The following is a 27,178-nucleotide window of genomic DNA, read 5'->3' on the forward strand; positions in this document are numbered from 1 at the left end:
GCAGATAATCTGAGCCAAGAAATAGAAGGCTGGGGGAAGACAAGAACCAAATGAAAACTTTAGAAATGAAAAATACAAATGAAATAAAATTTTTACTGGATTGGCTCAATGACAGAATGCAGATGACAGAGGAATGAGTCAGTGAACCTGAAGACAGATGAACAGAATTAATCCAATCTGATCAATGGGGAAAAAAAGAGAAGAATATAGCTTCAGGGATTAATACAGGGACCAGTGGTACAAAATCAACAAGTCTACATTCATGTCATTGGGATACCACAAGAGGTGGATGGAGGCAGAGATTGATACCAAAATAAAAATTTTTTTAAACATAAGGAAATAATAGCTGGACCCTTCCCAAAGTCGATGAAGAACATAAATTTACAAATTCAAGAAGTTCAGTAAACCCAAAGAATGATAAACAAAGAAAGTCATGCCCAAACACATCATACTAAAACTAATGAAAACCAAAGATAAAGAAAAAACATCCTGAAAGTAACCTGAGGAAAATGACACAGGCCATCTAGGGGGCAAGACCATTTGAATTCTTGCAGACTTCTCACCACAAACCATGAAGGCCTGAAAACAACGGAATAACATTTTTAAAGTGCTGTGAAAAGAACTGTTAACCCAGAATTCTATACCCAGCAAAAATGTCTGTTAGGAATGAAGGAGCAAGAGAAATTTTCTCAGTGAAGGGTTAGGGTTAGGGTTAGACATGCTCTAAAAGACCTGCTGAAGAAAGCTTCTCTGAGGAAGGAACATGAGAGCAGAGAGAAACAGAACTTCAGAAATAAGGGAAGAGAAGCAGAAATGGCAAGTATAAACACACTCTTTTTCTCGGTTTCAAAATTCATGAAGCACAAATGGATAGAACTGGAAAGAGGTATAGACAAGTGCTTAACTATTGTTGGGGACTTCATCACTCCTCTCTAGGAAGTGATAGAACAAACAAATAAGCAAGAACACTGAAGACCTGAACACTATCAACTAACTTGATCTCATCGGCACACTCCACCCAACGACAGCCAAATACACATTCTCATCAAGCATCCATGGAATACTCACCAACACAGACCATCTCTGGGGTCATAAAATAAAGCTGAACAAATCTAAAGGAATTAAAATCATACAAAGTATGTTTTCTGACCACAACGGAATTAAACTAGAAATCAATAACAGAAAGATAGTTGGAAACCATGGACATATTTTAAAATTGACAGAACCACACTTTAAATAATTGTGGATCCAAAAGAAAGTCTCAAGGGAAATTAGAAAATATTCTTAAGTGAATGAAACTTAAAACTGTAATAGATCGAGGTTTGCATAATGTAGCCAGCTCAGTGCCTACAAGGAAACTGATAGCATTCAGGGTCTCTGTTAGAAAAGAAAGAACTCAAATAAAAAAATCTGGGTTTCCAAACTTAAGAGAATAAAAAAGAAGAGTAAACTATATTCAAAGCAAGAAGAAAGTAGGAAGTAATAAAGAAGAGAAATCAATAAACAGAAATTTGTTTCTATTACACAGAAAACAATAGAGCAAAATCAATGAAACAAAAAGGTGGTTCTTTGAAAATATCAATCAAATGATAAATCTCTAGCGAAACATATCAAGAAAAAAGAAGAGAAGACATTACCTACCAAGTATCAGAAATGATAAAAGGGATAACACTAAAGACCCTACAGATATTAAAAGAATATAAGGGAGGAATATTTTGAAGAACTTTATTCTCATAAATTTAACAACTTAGATGAAATGGACCAAAAAACACAAACTCCAAACACTCATTCAAGAAGGAATAGAAACCCTGAATGATCTATTAAATTAATGAGATTCATAGTTAAAATCTTCCCAACAAAGGAAACTCCAGGACCTGATCAGTTCTTTGGTGAATTATATCAAATATTTAAGAAAGAAATAACAATTCTATATAATCCGGAAAGTGGAAGAGAATTGGCATTCCCGACTTTCAGTTTTTCTTAGAGGGCTTTCAAAGAACAAAAAAAAAATTATTTATTTTCTTTATGAGATAACACTCATTCTATCTTGCAATACCGCCTGGGTCCATTGATGGGGTCAATGGGGTCTTACATACATGGGGCCTTAGTGATCTTGATTTCAATTTTACTAGATCGATTTCATTATCCCAAGAAATGATCAATCATTTATTCTTTAATTATTTCCAACTATGCTAAAAGAGAGAGAGAGAGAGAGAGAAAGAAAGAGAGAGAGAGACTAAAGCAGTAAGAAGAAAACAGAAAATGAGGGAATTACTTAGCCAATGACAGGAACTTGAAATGAATCACTCCCTAGTTTCCTGACTGCACTGCCCAAAGTATAACAGCATCTTTAGAGAAGGTGAAAAGAACACAGCAACACCATCTTTGTAGTCTTATGTCAGTTTTCATCGAACATAGCTAAAAATTCAGAATTCTTATTTCATGTTCAAATGGCAAAGGGAAGAAAATTGAGATAAGAAGACATCTCCCAATGATCAGATGAACCAGAAGAGGAATCCACACAGAACAGGACTCTGGATTCCAGAGATGATGATGAGACTGATCATACAAGCCAAATTTTTTGACAAACAAATGATGTATTTCTAAGAATGAAAGGGAAATTTGGCCTTTCGATTCAGCTAGCCATTCAACATGAAGGACCTGATCATACAATATTTTGTGACAAGAGGCTGAAGCATCAAATTTTGCTAAAAGGGCGTGTGACAGTGTTGTTTCATCTTTTATGATGTACATGAACCAAAATGGACTTGATGTGGGTTGTCAGTAGATAAATGGACAGGCAGGTGTGTTTTAAACAAGGGAACAGATTGGAAGCGAATAGATGATGGAGAAATGAAACAGGCCATTGGACTGATCGTTCTAATTGGCATTTATACATCTAAAAATGAAAATGTGTTGCGGTTATGAAACAAACAAGGTGGTCTTACTCTCTTCAACAAAATTATGAGCCCTCAAATTTTCCAAAAGTATTGTGTTCGATGATGCTGGTGGAAAGGGAAGGCCCTGAAGGTAGAGGGGCCCAAACAAGAGGGCAGGATGGCTTCCAGAAAGGGATGGTGTCTAGGTGTGGCCGGTGGCTAAAAGTGAGGCTGGTGTGACAGGCGGGTGAAGGAGGGTGAGGCCTCCAGGCAGAGAAAGGGGTCCCTCCAAACAGGCACCCTGCATTCACATCTCTGCCCACCACCCATCACCTGGGTCTTTCATCTGGCAAGTCAAGTGATAGGGCCTCCTTGCAGAGTACTAAAGGATACATCTTCTCGAAGCAGAGGCATGGGGTCTGGCCATGGGAGGCCTTCTAAAGCAGTGGCTTTCTAAGGCAGTGCCTTGGTTGAGGTCTCTCCACCAGACCCTTGGACGCCATGCTGGGTCTCCCTGGACCGCAGGGACTGTCCTCCTCTACGTCTATCCTCCGCTCTAGGACTGCCCAAGGGTCTTCCTGCAGCACAATGTGACCCTCTGCCTCCACAGCATAAAACCCTCTCCTGTCTGCTGGTAAAGGATCGAGTCCTCAGCCTGGCTCTCCAGCCCCTTCTCAGCTGGCCCTCCTGCCTCTCCGGGGCTCTCCTCCCACCATGCCCCCATGGCGCATGCCACTTCCGCACACACATCCTCTCCCCGTTTCCTGAATGTGCTCAACATTTCCACCTCTGAGGTGTCGTACATGCTGTTCTCTGGCCTCGAACCACCATCTGGTAGCCTGCACCTGACAAACCCCTACTCACACCTCAAGATGCAACTCAGATGTCCCACTTTTCCTGTGCACCTCAAGCAGGCTTAGCTGTTCCCATCTCGGAGGCACTTCAGACATCCTTATGTTTCACTACAGCTCTTTATTTTTGTACCCGTTCCACATTCACCCATGAGCCCCTCAAAGGCGGTCTTCTTCATCTTTGGACCACCTCGTCCTGGGGCCACATCTAGCCCGGAGCAGACCCTCAGTAAACACTTGATGAGCGAAGGAATGAATACAAATAAGAAGGCTGAGTCATTTGAATGGGAAGATTGCGCTTTGTGGTTGAAATTTTCTAGGTTCACTCTGCACACATTCTCCAGAAAATTCTTTCTGAAGGATATTTTTGTATTGTTTTAATGGTAAGCAATCAAGTCTCACATTACAGCTCCTCAGAACTTGAGCAATTGGAAGCAGGTGTCCAATTCACGTGTTATGTGATCATTTCTTTCACTTAGAAAGAGACCACAGTTGTTTTCTTTCTGGCCGGCTTTTCTTAAAGTACAGGCAAAACAAAACCAGCGAATTCAGAGAGAAAAATTAAAGAGCGATATCAGAGGGCCTCTGCAGCCCAGCCAAGTATCGCGTAATCTGGCCCAGTAATGGGGGCTTCTGGGAGTTCTCGGCTCCAGGGAGCTCCCCAGCCTGGCGGAAGGGAAGGGGTGGGGCCGCCGGTACCTCCAGGGCAAAACAGCCTGGTGAATGTTACTACGGTGCAGAGAACACATCTCTGTATTATCATAGTGGATGGGAGGGTTTCAGAAAAATAGTACTATTCCACTTCTAATAATTGGCCAAGGAGGGGCTGAAGGGCTAATTCATTCATGCCTGTTGGCATCGACAGATCTCAATGGGGTGGATGTACTGGCATTGCTGTTCCTGCTTGAAGGGGCGTAGGCGCTTACTGAGAGAAATGGAGGAGACGAATCACGGCCCAGCTGACACGCAGACTCGCCTCCTCGACCCGAGGGAGGCTGGCATGGAGTAGACAGAGGTCGGGGGTGGAACACTGCCTGGGAAGGGGTGGCGGGGGCATCATCCTTGTAGCTCCCCAAACAGTTGGCTCAGCTGACCCCAGATTTATAGAAAGTAAAAGACGTATACTTGACCCTTGAACGAGGCCCGGGTTGGGAGTGCCAACCCCCCCCCCCCAGTCAAAAATCCCCATATAACTTTTGACTCCCCCCAAAATTAATTAGTAGTAGCCTACTGTTGACTGGAAGCCCTGCTGGTAACACGATCGATTAACCCATATTTTGAACGTTATATGTGTAATACACCGTGTTCTTACTATAAAGTGAGCGAGGGAAGAGGACGTGTGAAGAAAATCGTAAGAGAAAACACATGTACATAATCACACTGTATTTATCCCCTCCCCCCCCAATCCACATACAAGTCAAGCTGCAGGGTTGAAGCATCCTGTGGTTATTCAAGGGCCCCGTGTATGTACGTGTTTACACTCATAGAAAAAAGCCTGACGTGAAACTCAGTTTCCATCAATTACCAGAAGGTGCTCTGTGGTCTCCCAAGTCATGTGATTGCCTGGGCTGACATGTTAGTGCCTGGACCAGTGGTCTCTAGACAAGCGTTAGCTTGCACAGCTCAAAGGCAGGGCGCCGACAGGTCTCGCAAGGCTGGGCAACACCCATAAATCTGACCCCAGCTTTATAAAAGAAAAAACACAGAAGTGCCTGCACGTAGTTGTTGTGTGCCTAGAAGGAAGGCCGGCATGATTCACAGTGACACGCGAAACCCACGCTCACGGGTGGCTAGATCGGGTTGTACCTTCCAACCCGCACCCGGTATCTTTCAGGCTTTCTGCATTGAAGGCTATTCCTTGCGTGGTTTCTCTCGAGCCCCCCAAAAGGCAAAACGATCACTCCCCGGGGGGGGCAATTCTGTTCCTCCCCCTCCTCCGTGGGCCCGGCGGGAGCAGCGGACCCCGTGGGGGCAAAGGCGCTGAGCCGCGTGCACTCTTACCTAACGAGTCTTTGAGGCGGGTCGTCTGTTCTCAAAGACGTCTTCTCACACAGATTTCGAAATTCCCGAAAATTTAGCGTGACGCTGAGTCTCAGGCCAAGAAGGCCCAGGAAACGCTCAAACTCGTCGTCTTTAAGATTGAACAGTAAGAGGTGTAGCAGTCTGTGGACATCGCTCATGTGGATGATGCCATCCCTGTCACTGTCTATTTTAAAGAAGGCGGAGTAGGGGTCCTAGAAACAAAATGCACGCGTCAAAGCGCTTCCTTCTGAACCCCCGCGACAACACACTTACAACCCCGCGCGGGTGGGCTCCTCTCCAGAACGAGGAAGGGGCGGTGTCCCCGCCAAGGCTCCGTTGGCAAGTTCCCTCCTCCAGGAACATCCTTGCTGCCATATGCTTTTCCCAAGGAACCACGCACCGCGTTCTCCCGTGCCCTCTTGTAATGCGGGGAGGCCGGGGCAAGGGACAAGGAAGGCTTTTCTCTTTCCCTTCCACTCTCCGCCTTTATGGTAAGAGGATGCTGGAGCTCCTCAGGACAGATAAAAATCTCGCCCTCGATGTTCCTATAGAAGCTTCATGATGTGTGGCAGCTTCTGTCTACAGGAAAACAAGTGCGGTCCTGGATGTCACCTCCAGGGGCCATCCGGGGGCCAGTACCCGGTTTTGGGTGACGGTGCTGGCGAGCCGGCCCTGTCTGCTGAGCCAGAGGGACTTTGCACGGGTGCTCTGCTCCGTCGGTGACGCCACACGAGGGCACCACAGTCCCCATCTTGCGGATGAGCAGATGGAGGCTGGGAGGGAGCCTGTGACTCAGAGGCCACGCGGCACGCCGAGGGCCACTCGCCGGCAGGTTGCCCGCTTTCAAACCTCAGCTCTGCCAGTCAATACCGGCGAAACCGTAGGCAAGATATTTAGCCTGGCCGTGCTTCCATTTTCTCATCTGTAAAATGGGGATTACGGAAGTCCCTCTCTCCTGGGGTGGTTGTGAGGGGTGAATATGCTGTTTTCTAAGTGCCCTAACGTGTTGTTTGTTACTATTGCTGTCGCCTGAGGCCGCACAGCAAGTGCCCGGTCTGTCCCTTGTTGTACCTCCAGCTCAGAGCAGCGCATAGTAAACACCTGCGGAACGGAGCTGGTGGGTATGGAGAGGGCAACAAGTGTTTCCTGAGCACCTACAGTGTGCCGAGCACTCTGCTCAGCACAGAGACACAAGCTCGCCACGACGTGGTCCCCGACACCAAGGTTCCCACAGTCTAGTGGGGAAGAAAGGCCTGTCTGCTCATGTAACAGCAAATCAGTGTGGCAGGGACGGGAAGACGGGTGTGAAGGCCGTGCTCACTGCCAGCCTGGACTGCCGGACGACAGGGACAGTCCAGATGCCATGGAATGCACGTTTATAACCCTCACAAATGTAAAAACCTTCGTCATTCCCCTCATCTCGGTCTTTGGCCTCCCAGAATGAAGACTCCTACTTTTATTGGAGTCAGGTAGATGTTGTTGCAATTCCTGGCTCCAACCTCTGCGAGACATGTGGCTTTGGGTAAGTTTCTCCCTGTCTCAGACCTTCAGTTTCTCCATCTGTGAAATGGGAACACGAATGCCTACCTGAGCGGGTCCTGTGAGGGTTTAAACAAAGGAGGCCGCGGATGTAATCCCTCCGGTCCACTGCCTACACGTAACGTGAAGTCTTTTGTCCACTCAGCAAATACATATTGATCACCGATTACATGTCAAGCACTGTGGTGGACGTTTGAGTTATTTGGATGATTTGGGAACAACTCAGCCCTACGGTCTCCTAGGATCACAAGTCCACACACGCTTGTACCGGGAGGGGAACGGGCCGGCTGCAGATCTCCCCGCAGATCTGAAGGCGTGTGGAAGGCCCGAGTGCTTAAGAAAGACCAGAGCCTGGGTAGGAGTTAACTGGTCAAAGGGCCTGGACGGGCAGTCCGGGCAAAGGAACAGAATGTGCAAAGACATGAAGGCGAGGAAGAACGCTGGCTGGAGTGTGAAGGGAGGAGGAGAGGTGGGCACAGCCAGTGTGGAGCCGGGGCCCGCAGGCCGGGCAGGCAGGACGGGGGCTGGTCCTAAGAACGGAGAGGACGCTCTGATCAGGGTGCATGCTGACATCACCACGCAGGGTCAGACGTCGAGGACAGACAGTGAGGGGAAAAGCAGAGTTGCAGAGATGTATGTAGAGAATGATCCCATTTCGGGGGGGGGGGGGGTTGGTTCCAGATTCTGATTGCTTTGAAATAAATACCTGAACCCGGGGACACATGCCTGACCCTGCAGAGACGGTGTCTGGAGGGGGAGCCCTTGGCCGAAGGAGAACCCGTCCTCAGGTCATGCCCCTGCATCACCCGGGGGTGTCTGTGCCTGCTTTCCTCACCACGGTCGGGGAGACAAGATGTCTCTTATTGGGTCATGATGAATTATTTCCTCAATTCTTCATGGTCTTGGACCTGAGCCGTGGGGGCACAGCTCACCTGGCTTTGTTGTTGTCTGTAAACCTGAGCTGAGTGCTGAGACGACCTCGCGTGGCTACAAAATTGCCAGGCAAACAGCAGCAGCGGCTGTAATAGTATTTTAGGCTAACCCAAGGTGGGTTTTCCATTATTGATGAGGAGAGATGCTCAGGAATTTCTCACGAATGGGAACTCAATAAAATAAGTAAGGTGACTGTCCCTTCCCGCTCAAAAATCAAGGCACACACTTGGTCTCATTACTATACACCTGTGAGGACGACAAGCAAATCCCCAGTGATCCCAGAACTAACCTGCATCCTAGTACGGATCATGTAAACCCTGGCAATTAGAGATTCACTTCTTTGTCTCAACCCTAGATTACAAAGTCTTGGCAGGATAGAGTGGGTGGCAGTGAATGTTCATTGACTCAGATCATTATGTAATTATTTAAAGTAAAGATCATCAGGAAATATGGCACGTGTGTGCACCGTAACCAAGCTGCACGGGTTCCAAAGACAGGCGAACGGGGGTGCCAGCACAGAGCCTGGCTCCCCCTACGTCCCCTCGCTGGGAAAGGTGAGCAGAGGAGAGAGGTGGAGGCAGAGGCCAGAGAAAGGAGGCTGGCTTGCGACGGAACGGGTGAGTTGGCCCCCTGGGTGAAGACGGCAGAGGGGTGCTGGCCGTGAACCCCTCCGGGCCACCCTGGTGACAGGCAGACAGGCAGGGAACGCTTGCTCCCAGTGACCCTCTGCTTCCCCTCCTGCCCTCTCACCCCCTCACCCTCTCGCCTACCTGTTCCTGCACACCCTGGGGCCTCCACCCTGCCTTGCAGCTGCTACAGTCGGCTTATTAAATTGACCTTCCCCCTTTAACTGCTCCTTTACTTCTCAACACAGAAACAGCTTAGGTCATTCTCTGCCTGCCTCTGTGTTTAAATGGCTGCTGTTTCTCCCGTCTTGCCCATTACAGCTTCCACGTGCAACCCACCCTAGCAATCTGTGAGCTTTTCCCTAAAGCCCATGACCATGACCTGTCCACCACCTGCCTGGGGCAAGCTCCCTCCCCTAGTGTTTGCGCCTTCCTTTCTCCGGCCAGCACTTGCTGGGGGTTTAAGATTCGGTTCAGGGGCCACCTCCTCCAGGAAGTCCTCCTTAGTGGGGTCTTTTCCCTGTGCCCCCATGGCATGCTATCGTTCCTTCTACAACAGGCAATCCCATGTGTCTGAACTATCTGTTTACCATCTGCGTCTGAGACTGGACTGGGGCCCCCTCTTTCATCTCCAGCCTTTAGCAGAAATTCCAGCAGATCGTAAGGGCGTGCTACTTGTCTGCCGAGTGAATGGGTGGCGTGGATAGGATGGACGAATGCGCATCCCGAATTCCTCGTTAACTCCCTGACCCGCCCCTCTCCTTCCACATTTCTCCAAAGTCTTCGAGAGGCAGAAGGCAGACCCGGCAGAGCGGGAGCAGGGGAGGACCTCAGGGCTGGGAGGGGATTGCAGAGTTAAGCCCGAGCCCCCCTCCCCAGGAAGGGGAGAAGGGGTGAACCTGAGTCTACGGCGAGGGGCGCTGGGTCCCGTGAAGCGCAGGGCATGACGGGGCTCCAGGAGTCCCAGCCGGTGGGGCTGGATGGCTGGGAGCAAGGTGGGGTGGGGGGGTGTCCAGATAAGCCAAGCAGTAGATAGGTCATAATTTACCCGGAAGACTTCCTTCAGTCTCTGGGGGAAGCGCTTCACGCACTCTTCAGCGGTTACAAAGTAGCCGTCCAAGTTACTCTTCGAGAGAACCGGAGTCTGCGATGCAGCCCCTTGTGGCCCATTCCTCGTAGCGTCTGAAACAATGACAAACCAGAAGACTTCCGTTAATGGCGCGTCCACCTCTTTCGATCTGGGCACCGGATTTCTTTCTGTCCCAAATCCTGTCGGGATACTCGACAGCGGTAAGCCTTGCGATGCGAACGTGGCACTAACTTTGTGATGGTCTGGGTTCTTTTCCTTCAGTTTCCTAGAAATTCCACCCTTGCAGGAAGAAGGTGCTGTCTAGACTGCGGGGCCAGGCTCTTGCCCAGCACACGGCGCCCGCCTCGCCTCGCACACTCCTTCGTCTCCCCGCCCTGCCCTTCCTACAGGACCGGGCTGTATCTCACCGATCTCTCCGTTCTCGGGGGCAGAGGAGGAGAATTCCCTGCCTGGCTTCGGTTCCCAGAATCGTGTCCTAAACAGAGCAATGTGGAAGTCGGTCAATGTTTGTTAATTCACAGGCCACATGCCTGCTGGACACTGTAGGAGGAGCCTTCAGGTACGCGTTGGTCCTCCCAACAAACAACCCTAAGAGGTAGATTCTCTTCTTGTGCCTCGTTTATACACAAGGAAATCCGTTATTACGTCCATCTTACATACGAGGAGATGGGGGCGCGGGGGCTCCCCGGCTTCCCCAAGGTCACAGAGCTCACGGAGCCCGTCAGGCTCCAGAGCCCAGCGGCTTAAGTACTGCGTTATGGCCTCTCTCCCCTAAAACTGAGGAAGACACTGTAATCTCTACTTTAAAACCAACCCAGGGGCGCCCGGGGGGCCCTGTCGGTACGCAAGTTGCACCCATGGGTCTGCGGGATGGATGGCGGGCGGGGCACCTGCAGCTCGTGGGCACCCTATGGCCCAGTCTTGAACCTGGCTTCTGCCTCGCCTCCACCTGGGCCTGGAGCGGCCTCCCTCAGGTTCACTACACGTGCAGGAAACACTTCTCCTGCTGCTTACCTCCCCCTCCGCCACCCCGGGTCCCTGGCCTGGGGCCGGCCCAGAGCCGAGGTCTCTACCCCCACCCCTGCCAGCATCTGGCCATGTGGGGAGACAGGCAGTGGTGCGGGACAGATGCAGGGAAGAGGAGGAGGGGGACAGTGGGGGGAAAGGAGCGGGGCAGGGAGGAAGCCAAGAGCATTCAGTGACTACTGAGTCAAATTCCCACTCAGCCACCGACTCACTGCTCTGGGACCGCGGGCAAGTGACTGACTCACCGTGCGCCCCAGTTTCCTCACCTGAAAAACAAGTTCAGCCGGCACACTGGGAGCGCTAAGATAAATGTGAAAACTTTTCCTTCTTTTTATCTTCCTTCAAAAATGTCAAAACGTATACCCAAGGGGTCAAAACGGTAAATTCTATGGCTTCTCGAATTGCCTGTTTCTCATGTGGGCGCGCCCTCTCTCCCCTAGGACAGGCCTGTCAACTGATACTCTGGTGTGGCCAGAGAGATGGTTGACCTTCTCATTTTCCTGGCGAGGAGTCCCGGCTGCCAGTTTCTCTCGGGGAGGCCCACTGCACCGCCCTGTCATCTCCCAGACCGAACGCGGGGGAGACGGCAAAATGCAAACAGGGCTTCTGGGTTCTGCCCTGTCCAGGCTGCGCTGCATTTGCAGCAAAAAAGGAAGCGTATTCTGTCAACGTATTCGTGGGATTACTGTGGCCTTTCTAGAGGGCTTCTCTGTCCATCTAAACTCTAGCAAGAGGGGATGCGAGGGGGAGGATGACCCAGCTGCTCGTCCTCTCCCTGCCAGGTGCGTGGACCGGAGAGCAGAATCCGAGCAGGTGGCAAACAGGAGGACCCAGCCTCCAGGCTTGACTGCACCGTGTACGACAGATTTCCTGGCAACCGCTGGGGGCAGGGCGAGGGGAGGGACCGCAGCTCAGCGATCCTGGGCATGTCCCCGGATCTCTTAGGGTCTCTGTGTCCTTATCTACCAAAAAGGAGGAGGAACGCCCGCCTTGCTGATGCCTGGGTGTCACTAGTCACAGAGAGGCAGCATCTGTTTTTAGGAGGAAAATCTTAAAGGACATGAAGCGTGATTGAAGGAGCATAGGCTCTGGAGCAAATTTTAGAAGCCGTTTGTGCTCTGAGTTTGTAGAAGGCTCCGTCAGGCAAAATTCTACACTCACAGTTTGGTTTAGTGCAAAGAAAAAGGCCGAAACACAGTCAGATGAAGCTAAACAAGAATGTCTGTTTCCAGTCTTAGAACACACGCTGTCTCGGCACCTCAGCTCACACTACCTCACCCCGGTGGCCTCGCGGCCGCGCTCACAAAGACTGGCGTCACCACCGGTGGGAAACGTGTCCCGGCAGGGCGTGTGCCGGCGATTAGCTACCTCCAAGGCCTGCCGCCAAGTCCAGGTGGCTCGTCCCTCCTTTCTCGTGTCCTACTTCTGCAGTGAGCGGAGCACGCTGGTCATCATCCACGGCCATTCCGCGATTTCCCAGTACCTGGCGAGGAAGGAAGCGAGGAGAAAGGCGGTCGAGCGACCCCGGGGTCCCGGCTGACCGAGGCCCTCCAGACCCACGGTGGGCTCGGCCCCATGGCCCCTGCGCTCTGGCCTGTGATTGTTGCTCGTGTGTCTCCGCCCACAGGCTCCCTACAGGCGGGGCCCAGGTGTCCTGACTCCCTGGGCGAGATGTGTTTGTTGAGCGGGGCGGGCGAGCGAGCGAGCGCACGAAGGGGTAAGTGGGCTCGCAGCCTTGGGCTCAGCGGGCCTGGCCCCGGAGGCTGCAGTCAGCACTGCAAACCTTTCCAAAGGCCATGCCATCCAAGGTATCCAAGCTCACAGCTGCTGTGACTGTGGTGGTTTCGGGTCTCATTAGTTAGATTTATATTCACACACATCCTAGGAAACGCAAACCGAATAAAGCAGGGTGGCTGCATTCTGTGGAGAAAGCTGAGGGGGGAAAGGAATGGGGGATGGGATGAGATAGTACTCATCATCACCACCATCATCAATATCACCACCATCATCGCCATCGTCATCAATATCACCACCATCATCAATATCACCACCATCATCAATATCACCACCATCATCAATATCACCACCATCACCACCATCGTCAATATCACCACCATCATCGCCATCACCATCACCACCATCACCACCATCATCAATATCACCATCATCGCCATCACCATCACCACCACCATCATCACCACCATCATCATCAATATCACCACCATCATCAATATCACCACCATCATCGCCATCACCACCACCATCATCACCACCATCATCATGCTTATTGCCTGCTACGTGCCAGGACTGTGCTGAGCTCTTTACAGATGCAGAGCCTTCTGCCCCGGCCTCTTCACACTAGAGCTGCAGAATGTAAACCCACTTGGCTGCAGCAGGGTGCCTACAACTTGTGTATAGTGCTTGGCTCCTTCTGTCTGGGTGCCGTCCTTCTGGGTGTGTGGGACTAGGACCCAGGGAGCTGGCACCATTGCCTTGTTCTTATTCTCACTATCAGTGTCAGTAATGAGCTGAATGGGACCGTGGCTCGCTGTATCTGCACCAGCCCAGTTGGTCAGGCCCTGGCCGTGGCTTGGCTCGTGTGTGTGGGTTAAAGTAAACAAGCCGCAGGATGTATTTGGTGCGGCATTGGAAGCAGAGTGGAAAGGGAAGGGAATGCAGGTGTTGTGGTATTGTCTGCAGGGGCCCGGTGGAGAGCAGCGCCGGATGCCAAGACTGTCCCCAAAGGCCTGCCTGGGGACCTGGGCAGGCAGTGCTGGCTGGGAATTCTGACAGCTCCGCGCCATCTGCACAGGCACCCCGTCCCAGCTCTGCGGAGGAGACTGGCCCAGCACAGGACGACACGAGGGTTTCGATGGAAAGCTGCAGCCCACGCAGAAGCACCCAAGCGGCAGGGGGACTCTGAAACGGATAGATTGGTTGCTTTCTTTGAAAAATAACTTTATATTTTGAAAACAATTACACATGAATTATTCATTGCAAATTCCTCCTGCTCAGTCCTTTCATAAAAACATATGTAGCGGATAGTAAGGAAATGTCTGTAGGCAAATGTTTCGCAGCCTGGAGGCTTGTGAGGCACCAGGGAGGCTGGGCACGCCTTCAGCAGCCTGTCCTGGGGTTGTAGGCGTGCCCTCCCCTGCGGGCACAGAGCCTCACAGAGGACGGGAAACCCGGAGGGTGTGATCACTAGAAGAGGCACTAAGCACTTTCCAAACGTGCGTGTCTCTAGAGCCTCCCCTTTGCACACTCTCATTTCTGGGAGGAACACAGCAGCAAATCAGCTAGATTTATCATGGCGCTCGGAGGCAATTTACCAAACAGCGTAAGCCCAAACCGCAGCATCTACAAGGCAGGTTTCAAAACGTTTAACCATTCAAGCCAAGTCCTTTGGTCTTTTCTAGGAGGCATCTCATGAAGTGAGTTCCTCAAAGAGTGACAAGCCATGGTCTGGCACATTCTGATTCACAGAATTGTCACTTCTGCTGTCCCTGGGATGTCCCTTAGATCGCAGACTGGTTCTTCCACAGGAGGCCATGTCGTTCCACGGGACCCCTGCTGGCTCTCTCGGTGAAGACAGGGGCTCCCCAAGGGGTGCCCACAACAAGAAGCGGGGTGAGGGACTTGGTCTTTCCAAGCCCGGCCACTGCAGAGCATCCGGGGATAGAAACATCACCAGTCTCATGGGGCACCTGGGTGGCTGAGTCGGTTAAGCGTCCGACTTCGGCTCAGGTCACGATCTCGCGGTCCGCGAGTTCGAGCCCCGCGTCGGGCTCTGGGCTGACGGCTCGGAGCCTGGAGCCTGCTTCCGATTCTGTGTCTCCCTCTCTCTCTGCCCCTCCCCCGTTCATGCTGTGTCTCTCTCTGTCTCAAAAATAAATAAACGTTAAAAAAAAAATTAAAAAAAAAAAGAAACATCACCAGTCTCTCCATGTGAGTCATGCTGGTCTGCTATGGCTCTCTGCACCCTCTTCTTGGTGGTTGCTCCGGGGAGAATATACACCGCTAACTTTTCACAGTCTATTTGGAGCTCGTAGCGAACCACCTCACATAAAATGAAGAACCCTAGCAACCATACAGGCCCTACCCTGCCCCCTGTCCTCTAAGCTACAGGTCTACATATGTTATTAACCCAAGACAACGTTACAAGGTTTGCTTGAAGCACTCAGGTGCATTTTTTTTTAACGATGAAAGACCAGGCTTCTGTATTTCATCGGCTAAGTACCATTTCCAACGTTCCTTATTCCTTCTTGGTCATCTGAGCTCCACCCAGCATCAGACTCCTTCAGCATTTCTTACAGCCAGGATCTGCCTGCAGTGAATCGCCGTAGTCCGGAGCGGCTCAGATCAAAGCCCCCGGCAAGAGGACACTGCTGGCGGAGGTGTTCCGGAGACGGTGGCTCGGGTGCGAGAGTTCAGGCTGGCGAGCGTCTGGAACAGAGACTCAGCACTGACGGTCTGACGACAAGGGCGAGGGCGAGGGCTGGCCTCACCGCCCTACACACGCCTTCCTGACGCCAGGTAGTAAGGGAAGCTTCACAGGCTTCCGTCGAGAAAGAGAAGCCGGGCTTTCTCTGTCGTCGAGAAGGAGAATTTGACTGACGAGCTACCGGGCGCCGGCCACCGTGCCAAGCGACTTTCGCGCGTTATTTCATTTAAACTGCACAACGCTCCGTCTCACAAATGAGGAGGTCAAAGTTCAGGGGGAAGGCTAAATAAGCCATCTGTTTCCTGAAAAGACACAGCTACAGCTGCTAGAGCCAAGGTGTCGCACGGGAGAGCCTGGACAGCATCAGCTTCAGCCTCGCCTTTTACAGACGAGGAGCCCGGAGCCCGGGGACGCCTGGGAATAGTGTGCAGACACTCCAATAACTCCACTGGGGTGACTGCCCAGGGACGCTTGGTGGCCAGTGGCAACAGCCCAGCACCGGCGACTGAGTCTGGACTCACGGTTGAGGCTTCCGGCTCTGTCAATGACGAGCAGTGGTGGTTTCTGCCGCACAGCCACACGCTGGCCAGTGTGTCACTCCCCATTCAAATGACACAGCCTGGGCAGTCTACAGAGGATGCCACTGAGGCTGGGTTTGAGAGTCCCCCAGCCTAGACGTACTACATGTTTGGAACAGGGCTGCAACGGGAACAGGGGCTCTATGAGCCAGCTTCTGCATGACAAACCGTCCAAAGCCCGGCGGCTGACAAGGAAACAAGCATTTATTCTCACGCTCGCGGCTCTGCAGGTCAAGTCCAGTCTGGCGGATGTAAGATGGATTTGGCTAGGTGTTTCTGGTTCAGGCTGCGCGTCGACTGGCTTGGCATCGGGCCGCGGGTTGGATTCCGGCCTGTTCCGCGTGCATTCATCCTGGGGATCAAACTGAAGGGACACAGCCGCCCCGGGCAGGCCCTTCCACTGGCAGATCGCTGGAGCACCGGGCCAAGCAAAAGCACGCAGCAGATCTGAGGCTGCTGCTCAGGTCACATCTGCCGCACGCCAGGTCAAAGAAAGCCACGCGACCAAGCCCGACACCCCTGGGTGAGGGAAGCATCCACTGAGATGGTGAACAATGGAGGAGCCGGGGTGAAGAGAGGGTAACGATAGGTGCGCCAGCTCTGAGGGCCTTTCCAGCTCTTTGCACCTATGAGATTCTATCAATTTGGTGGCAACGCCGTGACCATTGGAAACACGCCATGAACACAGTCGGACCACATCCCTGATCTAGAAATTTCTAGTCCATAAGGCTAGCTCTGTCTGGTCCACCTGATGTAACCCTACCCGTTCCCCCCAGCGATGGGACTGCACTGCTTTTTCAACAACAATCCTTCTTCCAACCTAGGGCCCGACCGCGGACCTTCAAGACAGAGCAATGGCTTGTCAACAGCGACCCCAAGTTGGGAAACCGTAGTTTTTCTTTTCTCTTTTGCTGCGGGCATGATGATGACAATGATGATTTCGTTTAGATTTTTTAAAATATGTTATTCCTGTAGAATCCAACAAGACTAGAATTGTGTTCCAATGGCTCAGAAGGACAAGATGCTGAACCAACACTAACCTTCAAAAACCGTGAAATGAGACGGCCTCCGTCTGAGAATAGAAGATAAGGTGCTCTGATAGGTTTTCAACGTCAAGAGGAATTCCAGGCGTAATGAGTAAATCGACCAGACACGTACTTCTAGTGGCAAATACCCAGAACCCGGCTCATTTTTGCACACATGTGTAAAACCTTAGAGAGTTCTGTGGGCGGATGAGTAACAAATTGTGAAGACTGGAGACATGAGCAGACAAGCCACCCCTCCCTTAGAGGAGGCTGTTCTCAAGTCCTAGGGCTTGATCTGTTGTCCAAGGGGCAAGTGGGCACAAGCTGTGAAACCCAGAGCTGAGGGTCGAGTGCAGTGGGCAGAGCCGACTCTGAATGACTGCACTCCCTTAGGCAACAAAAGGCCCTCCGTTCTCCCCTTCTGCACATCCTGGTATGCTCTCTCTCCATGATTCCAAAGCAGATACATTTCTAATACATAAATTTAATGTAAGTCCAATTGTGATTATAATAATGCATTTGGGGGACAAATGGGTAAAATTTATATGGAAAAATACAAACATAGCCTCAGAATAGCCTAAAAAACATAAAAAGGAAGAAAAAGGAGGAAAAATCAGTTTCACTAAGTTAAAAAAAAAAAAAAACATATTGCATTGATACAGAAAAGATGTAAGACCAGTGTAACAGAATGGAAATTTCCAGACTTAGACTCTGGTATAATGAGAATTTCCCAAGTGACAATCCAGTGGGAAAATACAGAAGAGCCCCATCTTACACCAAAAACAAACATTAATTCCATATAGACTAAGCATTTCATTAAAAAATAAAATGTAAAAATTCTTGTAAGAAAGTCTAGGAGATTATCTATAAAATATGGGAGGGAAACCTGGGGGCTAGAGGCATGACAACTTATTAACCAAGACTACAAACCCAGCATTTATTTTTAAAAAAAGAAAAAAAGGAAGCCAGGAAGGAAGACAAATATATTTGGTTGTACAAAACTTAAAACATTTTAATGGCAAAAGATATAATAAAACAAAAAGACAAATGATAGATTTTGAAAATATATTTGTAGGCCAGAGGACAAAGCATTGGTCCATTAATTAATTCACCAGATTATTTTGGACACCTGTAGGCCAGGAATTATCGAAGGCACTAAGGATACAAGAATGAACCCAAGGGCCAAGCCCTACTGAAAGGGTTTACATATGGTACTGAGTTGAATTATGTCCCCTCAAAAGATGTGCTAAAGTCTTCATAAAAAAATTGTTTTTAATGTTTATTTTTTAGAGAGAGAGAGAGAGAGAGAGAGAGAGAGACAGAGTGTGAGTAGGGGAGGGGAAGAGAGAGAGGGAGACACAGAATCCGAAACAGGCTCCAGGCTCTGAGCTGTCAGCACAGAACCAAACATGGGGCTCGAACTCACGAACTGCAAGATCATGACCTGAGCCAAAGTCGGACACCCGACCAACTGAGCCATGCAGGCGCCCCAAGATACGTTCAAGTCTTAACCCAGGTTCTCGTGAATGGACCTTGAATGGAAATAGGGTCTCTGCAGATGTAATCAAGCTATGATGAGGTCATACTGGACTAGGGTGGGCCCCCAAACCAGTGAATGGAATCCTTACTAGAGGGAACTCTGGACACAGACACACAGAGAGGAGACAGCATGTAAAGACACAGAGAGACAAAAGGAAGCAGTCAGATAATGGAGTAATGGCAGCTTCAAAGCCAAGGAATGCCAAGGAATGCCAGCAACCATCAGAGGCTGGAACAGTCAAGGAAGGGAAGGATCCTCTTCTACAACCATCAGAGGGAGCCTGACTCTGTGGGCACCTTGATTTCGGACATCTTGCTTCCAGGAGTATTCTCTGCGAGAGAATAAATTTCTGTTGTACTGAGCCACCTAGTTTGTGGTAATTTGTTACAAATCCCTAGGAAACTAATACACATATATGTGCTCATTTATTCTAATAACAATCCTATGGTGTAGCTACTCCTATGATTTCCATCTTAGGGATGAGGAAACTGAGGCATAACGAGGTTTGCCCAAGGTCCCACAGGGATTTTTTAAAAGAATTTTCCATTTTAAATGGAAAATAAATAAATAAATATTTATTGGGGGGGGAGGGGCAGCAAAAGGGAGAGAGAGAATACCAAGCAGGCTCTGCACTGTCAGCAGAGAGCCCAACTTAGGTCTTGATCTCATGAAGCGGGAGATCATGACCTGAGCTGAAATCAAGAGTCAGATGCTTAACTGACTGAGCCACCTGGGCACCTGGGTCACACAAGTATTAAATAACAGAGCTGTGATTCCAGCTCCAGCAGTCTGGATCCAGAGTCTACATTTTAAACCATGATACTTTAATGCTTTCCAAAATTGACTGGGTTCATTTAAAAAATATCTATTGAGCACTTTTTTTTTAATGTTTATTTATTTTTGACAGAGAGAGAGAGAGCGAGCGCACGAGTGGGGGAGGGGCAGAGAGAGAGGGAGACACAGAATCTGAAACAGGCTCCAGGCTCTGAGCTGTCAGCACAGAGCCCGACGCAGGGCTCGAACTCAGAATGGTGAGATTATGACCTGAGCCAAAGCCAGACACTTAACCGACTGAGCCACCCAGGCACCCCAATCTATTGAGCACTTTTATGCTGGCGCCTGTTTTAGATGTTGAGGATAAGGTAGAGAATGAAAAAGACACAGATAACTGCCCTTGTTGAGCCCACAGTTGAGTGAGGGAGATGGGGCTACCAGTAAGCAGTGCCCTAGGAGAGAACCGGGCTGGAACTGGCCAGATGGGAAAGTGTCAGAGAAGAGTGGTAGGAGCTGGGAGGGCAGAGGCTGGGTTCTAATTAAGAGACATACAGGGGTACCTCAGTGGCTCAGTCATTTAAGCATCTGACTCTGATCTTGGCTCAGGTCATGATCTCACAGTTTGTGAGTTCAAGCCCCACATGGGGCTTGTACTGACAGTGTGGAGCCAGCTTGGGATTCATCTCTCCCTCTCTCTGCCCCTTCCCCACTTGTACTCTCTCTCTCTCTCAAAATAAATAAATAAACTTTAAAAAGACAGAGAGAGAGAGAGAGAGAGAGAGAGAGAGAGAGAGACTTGTAGGGAAGAGAGTCGCAAGGGTGAGAATCCAGAGAATAGGGGTAAACTGGAAATTCAAAGCATGTGTTATGAACACAGGATAAATAACGATATCTATAATAAACATCTCTTAAACATTAATAAGAGGGCAAAGGATGTAAATAGGCAACTCACAGGAGAACAAATCCTAATATCAAGAAAATCATACATTTACTAGTAGTCAGGGAAATAAATACAAATTAAAGTTAAACTGAACTATTACTTTAAAACTATCAGACCAGCAAAAATTTAAAAGAGCTATAATGACTATTTCTAACAGAGGCTGGAGAAAAATATACTCTCATACATAGCTATTAGAAATAGGAAATGCTATAGCGTGGCTTCAGAAAGCAGACAACGTGCACACGCACGCACGTGTGTGTGTGTGTGTGTGTGTGTGTGTGTGTGTGTGTGTGTGTGTGTGTAATGTTAGACCAAGCAATCCTACTGCTGGGAATCTGCTCCACAGAAATAAAAACATCAGTATTAGAGACACATAAAGAAAGATAGTTTAAAGGGATTTTAGAAAGAAAAGGAGAAGCGAATACCCATCATAAAGGGAATGGTTGATGTTCAGTGTGTTGGAGCACCTCGTAGAAGGTCTATACTTCCATTGAGAACAAATAGAAAAGTCAGATAAAATACAGAAAAACATCTGTTTGAAGTACAGAGAGCTGCTGAGGCAACCAGGACTCCAAGGGACAACAGTCTGAGAGGAGGGGGCCCTCACTCAAGCATTCTGGGAGCAGAACAAGAGACTCAGGGCTGGATGTGGCTGGTGACCCAGGCAGACAGTCACTACCAGCAGGTGGAGAAGCCAACAGAACTTGTGATGAGCCCATGGGACCCCTGATACCAAAACCAGAGACTTGAATAGATTCCTCGTGAGAAGGGGTAGCAGAGAACTGAGCCCAACACTACTGGTTTCCCCCTCAAGATGTTTGCTGAGTTCAGAAGTTATGTGGAACAGAAAACTAAGTATCAAGGTAGAAAGCTTCTAAAAAGCAGATGTGATTTTTTTTTTTTTTTGTCACTTTGTGGTCCTGACAAACAAAAGTTTAAAGTTCAGGATTTCTCAGAAGCAAAGGCTCAGAGAATAACCCAGATTCTGGGTTGCAAACTTTGGAGGCTATACTCTAGGAATAGGAATTTAAAAATCAAATCAAATGGAGCCTTTAATCCAGCCTCAAATAGACTCAGTCCCTAACTAGATTAAGGTCATCAGTTTCCACTCTATCTGCCTAGCAAAGGAAATGGTACCACTATCTAGAGCCTCTCAATTTTCTTAACACAATATCTGGCGTTTAATAAAAATCTGTCTGGCACTCCCAGAGACAGAGCCATCTGACTCAAAATCAAGGGATAAAAAAGACAATAGAAGAAGATCCATAGGTGACACAGATATTGAATTAGCAGGAAAAAAGTTCTTTAAATAGCTACAATATGTTCAAGAAAATACAGGTATATGTTGAGACAACAGAAGAAAAGACACAAATATGGAATATATTAAAAATAACCAAGTGGAAATCCCACAACTGAAAAAATACTAAAATTAAGAACTTATATGAATAAAATTAACCACAGATTAGAAAAAGCATAAGTAGAAGGAAAAGAAATAATGGGTGGGAATTTTCCACAATTTATTTATTAAACACATCCACCTACAGATTCAAGAAGACTTGCAAACTCCAGCAGAATGCATTCAAAGAAAGTAACACCTTGACACATCTAGAAAACTGCTAAAACCCAAAGACCAAAAGAAAAATCCTAAAAACTTCTAGAGAAATAAAAAGACACATTGCATTCAAATGTACAGCAGTAAGACTGATGGTTTATTTATCAGCACAACTGATAGAAGGCAGAAGACAGTGGAATGATATCTTAAACATGCCAGGAGAGAGTAATTGCCAACCTAAAATGCTATTATCCCCAGCTAAAATATCTTTAAAATGTAAGTGTGAACTTCTGCTTCCAGGTTTAACATGTGAGGAGTTTAGAAGTCATCACTTCCATTGTTACAACAAGAAAAAGGATGAACATACTGAAAATCAGTAACTTTCTTAGAGCCATCAGAGAAATCTGACATCTGGAGAGACAGGTGAACACACACAATCACAGCCAAGATCAGCTAACCTGGAGCAGAAGCCACTATAGCCACAAACTGGTAAAAACATTTACGTGGTAATTTTGACAATCTGCTGCAGGCTAAGTGAGCATTAGCTTGAGACTGAGAAACTCGGGGGTGGGGGGGTGGGGGGGAGGGTCCAGTCTTTTTGCGGGGGGGGGGGGGCACATTTTCATGGATTTTACCACCAGGAATTCTACCAGGTTCTCAAGGTGAACCTTCCAAGAAAAAAATCCCCTTCTGTGTCAGGTAAATTAAATCCAAAAGAAGTAAAAATAAGTAAGTAAAGTAAGTATAAAAAAAAGAAATGAGACATAAGAGTAGAAATGAATGAAATAGAATATAGACAAATAGAGAAAATCAGTGAAAACACAGCTTGTTTTATAAAAACAATCAATCAGGGTGCCTGGGTGGCTCAGTCGGTTAAGTGTCCGACTTCAGCTCAGGTCATGATCTCACGGTTCATGAGTTCGAGCCCCATGTCAGGCTCTGTGCTGACAGCTCGGAGCATGGAGCCTGCTTTGGATTCTGGATCTCTCTCTCTCTCTCTCTCTCTCTCTCTCTCTCTCTCTCTCTCTCTCTTTGCCCCTCCCTGCTTGTGCTCTGTCTCTCTCTTGCAAAAATAAATAAACATTACAAATTTTTAAAAATAAATAAATAAAAATAAAAACGATCAATCAAATAAACAATAAACCTCCAGCTAAACTATTTGAGAAACAAAGAAAAGATTAAAGAATTATCAATACCAGGAGTAGAAAAGGAAGCCCTATAAGGATCATACAGACATTTAAAGGATAATGAAGCATGAATCCATACTGATATAAATAAATGAGTAAGTTAATACATGGGACAGAAGATACAACTCTCCCACACAGAAGCATTCCAAATAGTCTCTGTAGATATTCTGCCCTTAAAGATATGGAGCATAATAATTCCCCACTCCTTCACTGTGGGCTGTGCCTAGTGACTTTTTCCCAAAGAGTGCAGTATGGAAAGAGAAGGAAACAAGAGTACATTTACATTGGAGAAGCCTGACAGACACCTCAGCGAGGTGATCAAGGTCAATATCAACAGTGATCAGTCATGTTGATGGCATATCCTCTGATCGGATGCGATCAGAGGGTACTTTACCTCTATGGTCTTCCTTCCAAAAACATTACCCTGCTCTAATCATGAGGCAAATATCAGACAAGTCCCAACAGAGTGACATTCTCAAAATATCTGGCCAGTAATCTCAAAACCGTCAAGGTCATCGAAAACAAGTTAAGTCTGAGAGAGAAACTGGCACAGCCAAGAGGAGCTAAGGAGATGTGACAATTAACTGTATGTGGGATCCTGGGTGGGGTCCTGGGCCAGAAAACGGACCTGAGGTACCAACTAAGGAAAATGGAGTAGACCATGGAAACAGAGTTAGTTTCCAGCACACTCATGTTAGCAGAAGGACAAAAAGGAGGTCTTTAGGCAGAATAAAAAGACGCACAGGTGCAAGCACAAAAACGTACGATGGAAGAACAAGAGAAGACTAGACCTGTAGATACATGTGACAGCTTATTAGTAGTAGTAATAATAATAATAATAATAATAATAACAATGTCTTATGGGATATAACTTACATATAAATGTGTGACAACAATAACTCACAAAAGACAGGGATACCTGAAGTTGAAGCACTTTTAAGTTTATTTATTTATTTTGAGAGAGACAGAGACATCATGAGTAGGGGAGGGGCTGAGAGAGAGGGAGAGGGAGAGAATCCCAAGCAGGCTCTGCACTGCAGGGCTTGAACCCACGAAGCCATGAGATTATGACCTGAGCCGAAACCAAGAGCTGGATGCTTAACTGACGGAGCCACCCAGGCACCCTGAAATTAAAGCATTTTGAAATCCAGCATTGTTAGGGAGGTGGTAAACATAATAACCTATAGTTAACCACAAAATATAAGATAAGGATGCATGTTGAAATTACTGGTGTAGCCTCTGTCTGAATGACAGAAGAATGTTCTCACCAATAAGCTAACAGAGGGGGAAATGGACTAAAAGAAATAGCTGAATACTCTTCAAAAAAGGTAAGAAGCTCCATGAGACAGCTGGTCAAATAGGAAAAAAAAAAAAAAACTCAGATGATAGACATAAAACCAACAATATCAGTAAGTAAATATAAAACAGGCAGGATACTTGAAATAGAAGACTGTCACACCACATCTTCTAAAATATCAACTATATGCTGCCTATAAGAGACTTACTTTTATTTCTTTTTTTAAAAAGATTTTATTTTTAAGTAATCTCTATACCCAACGTGGGGCTCAAACTTACAACCCTGAGATTAAGAGTCACACATTGCACCGACTGAGGCAGCCAGGTACCACAAGAGACTTACTTTAAATTAGGCACCCAGAGGGGCGCCTGGGTGGCTCAGTCGGTTAAGCGTCCGACTTCAGCTCAGGTCACGATCTCGCGGTCCGTGAGTTCGAGCCCCACGTCGGGCTCTGGGCTGATGGCTCAGAGCCTGGAGCCTGCTTCGGATTCTGTGTCTCCCTCTCTCTCTGCCCCTCCCCCGTTCACGCTCTGTCTCTCTCTGTCTCAAAAATAAATAAACGTTAAAAAAAAATTTTTTTTAATAAAAAAAATAAATACATAAATTAGGCACCCGGAACGTTTGAATTGAAAGGGCAGAAAAGCTTACACTGTGCAAACATGAATCAAAAGAAAGTCAAAGTGACTATATCATTATCAGACAAAAATAGCCTTGAAGGCAAGTTGCATTGCTCTGTATCAAGAGTCATGTCATAATGATAAGGGAGAGAATTCACAGGAAGGTGCAGCAATTCTGAATCTATGTGTACCCAGTAATTTAGTGTCAGCTGAATAAAGTAAAAATCAACAGAATAAAGAAGGAGCTCACTAGACAAATCCAAAATGAGATGAGTGACTTTAACACACTTCTCACAACAGCTGATGGAATGAGCAGGCAACAATTTGATAAGGATACAGAAGGTCTGAAACACAATTAATGAAATCAACCTACTTGACATACTTAGAAAACTGAAGGACCACAATGGAGTACACATTCTTTTCATGGACGTATGGAACATTTACCAAAATTGTCTACGTGTTGGGTCCTAATACAAGCCTCGATATATCTCAAAGGATTGGCTGAAGTCATTTAGGCTTTAGAATTTATTCTCTGATCACAATGGAATTGACTTTAGAATCAGTAATAGGGGCACCTGGGTGGCTCAGTCGGTTGAGCCTCCGACTTCGGCTCAGGTCATGATCTCATGGTCTGTGAGTTTGAGCCCCACGTTGGGCACTGTGCTGACAGCTGAGAGCCTGGAGCCTGCTTGGGAGTCTGTGTCTCCCTCTCTCTGATCCTTGCCATTCATGCTCTGTTTCTCTCTGTCTCAAAAATAAATAAGCATTAAAAAAATTTTTTTTAATAAATAAATAATAAAATAAAGTCAGTAATAAAAGGTATATTAGAAAATCCCAACTGTGTGGAAATTAAACAATACACTTTTTCAATGCTCATTTTTGAGAGAGAGAGAGAGAGAGAGAGAGCGCGTGCGCACAGGGAAGGGGCAGAGAGAGAGGGAGAGTGAGAATCCTAAGCAGGTTCTGTACTGTCGGTGCAAAGCCTGACTCAGGGCTCAAACCCGTAACTGTGAGATCACGACCTGAGCTGAAGTTGGACACTCAACTGACAGAGCCACTCAGGCGTCCCTAAACAACACACTCCTTAAATAAACCGTTGGAAGAAGAAGAAATCACAAGGGAAGCTATAACATATTTTAAACTGAATGACAATGAATGGTATACCCAAACTTGTGGATGTAGCTAAGCCTGTACCTAGAGGGCAATGTGTAGCCAACAATTCATACACGAGGGAAATGAAGGCTAAAAAGCAATGATTTCACATTCTATCTCAAGCAACGAGAAAAAGAAAAGCAAATTAAATCCCAATGAAGGAGAAGGAAAAAAAAAGATCATTGACCTCACAGCAGAAATAAACAAATACAGAACAAATACATGAGAAAAGAATGACAGTACGAGGTTGTTACTTTGGGAAGACTAACAAAACTGACAGGCTCCAACCGCTTCAGGGTGGGATGGAGTAATTCCTAGTGCCCTAGCAGACACCCTGACCGGGTTCCCTTTCCAGACTAGCACCCAGCTCCGGACCTGCATGCAAGTCCCCACACTGCGGGATTTAGGAGACCAAGGCCCTCCAAGGGAGCCAGGCCCTGAGAACACGTGGCAAAACGGAAGCCCGGGAGGCGTGGTCTGTTGAACACTGGGCATCTGCAACGAACGAACGGCTCCTGCCCTGGAGGATCCGGCCAATTTGGGCGCAGCCAGATGCTGAAAGAATCCAGCTGTGGCCTCTGGCAGGGCAGCCACTGCCAGAAGGTGGAGAAATACAGACTTGTGATGATGGTGTGCTGGGCGTGGTACAGCGAAAGCGAGCATGTGAGGGACTCTGAACACACAGCCGTCACCCCTTAAAACATGGGCACCGTTGGGAAGCTGTTTGGAGCAAAGCTAAAGAACCAGGTCTACTCACCCTACCCCTGCCACCGCTCCTCAAGAGCACGGCACTTCCTCTGCTCCTCCCCAAGCATTTTCTTACCTGAGTCATGAGCCCCCTCTCCCCCAACAAGGACAGACAGCCTGGGCTCCGTGCACTGAATCTGACTGGGCCGGCAGATCGAGCATCGAGAACTTCTCTCTGTCCGCGCAACAGTCACAATGCAACGTGATATCAGAAGCCTTTAGCAGCAATACCCTTAAAGGGGCACATGTGGGGAGATGACCCCATAGAGATCAGCTCTCAGGGTCTCTGACTCTGTGGGTGTATCTGTGTCTCTTACTATAACAGCTTCAGTTTGCCCTTTTATAACTTCTTATTTATT

The 27,178-nt window shown here is 47.9% G+C and overlaps 1 protein-coding gene across 10 annotated transcripts in view; it reads right to left on the reverse strand.

Moving 5' to 3' along the window:
* EFCAB6 (EF-hand calcium binding domain 6) overlaps nt 1-27,178 on the reverse strand; it is a 241,550-nt gene that overhangs the window by 75,737 nt on the left and 138,635 nt on the right. For all 10 annotated transcript variants that reach the window (XM_019447136.2, XM_053895851.1, XM_053895852.1 and 7 more), the window contains 3 exons: nt 12,335-12,449; nt 9,899-10,032; nt 5,732-5,964 (listed from right to left, as the gene is read on the reverse strand). In XM_019447136.2, coding sequence (XP_019302681.2) covers nt 5,732-5,964; nt 9,899-10,032; nt 12,335-12,449 — 482 coding nt within the window. The remainder of the gene's footprint in view (nt 1-5,731; nt 5,965-9,898; nt 10,033-12,334; nt 12,450-27,178) is intronic.

This window comes from Panthera pardus, unplaced genomic scaffold, assembly GCF_024362965.1.
Source record: "Panthera pardus isolate Hobbes unplaced genomic scaffold, ASM2436296v1 HiC_scaffold_6, whole genome shotgun sequence".
Classification (NCBI taxonomy): Eukaryota; Metazoa; Chordata; class Mammalia; order Carnivora; family Felidae; genus Panthera; species Panthera pardus.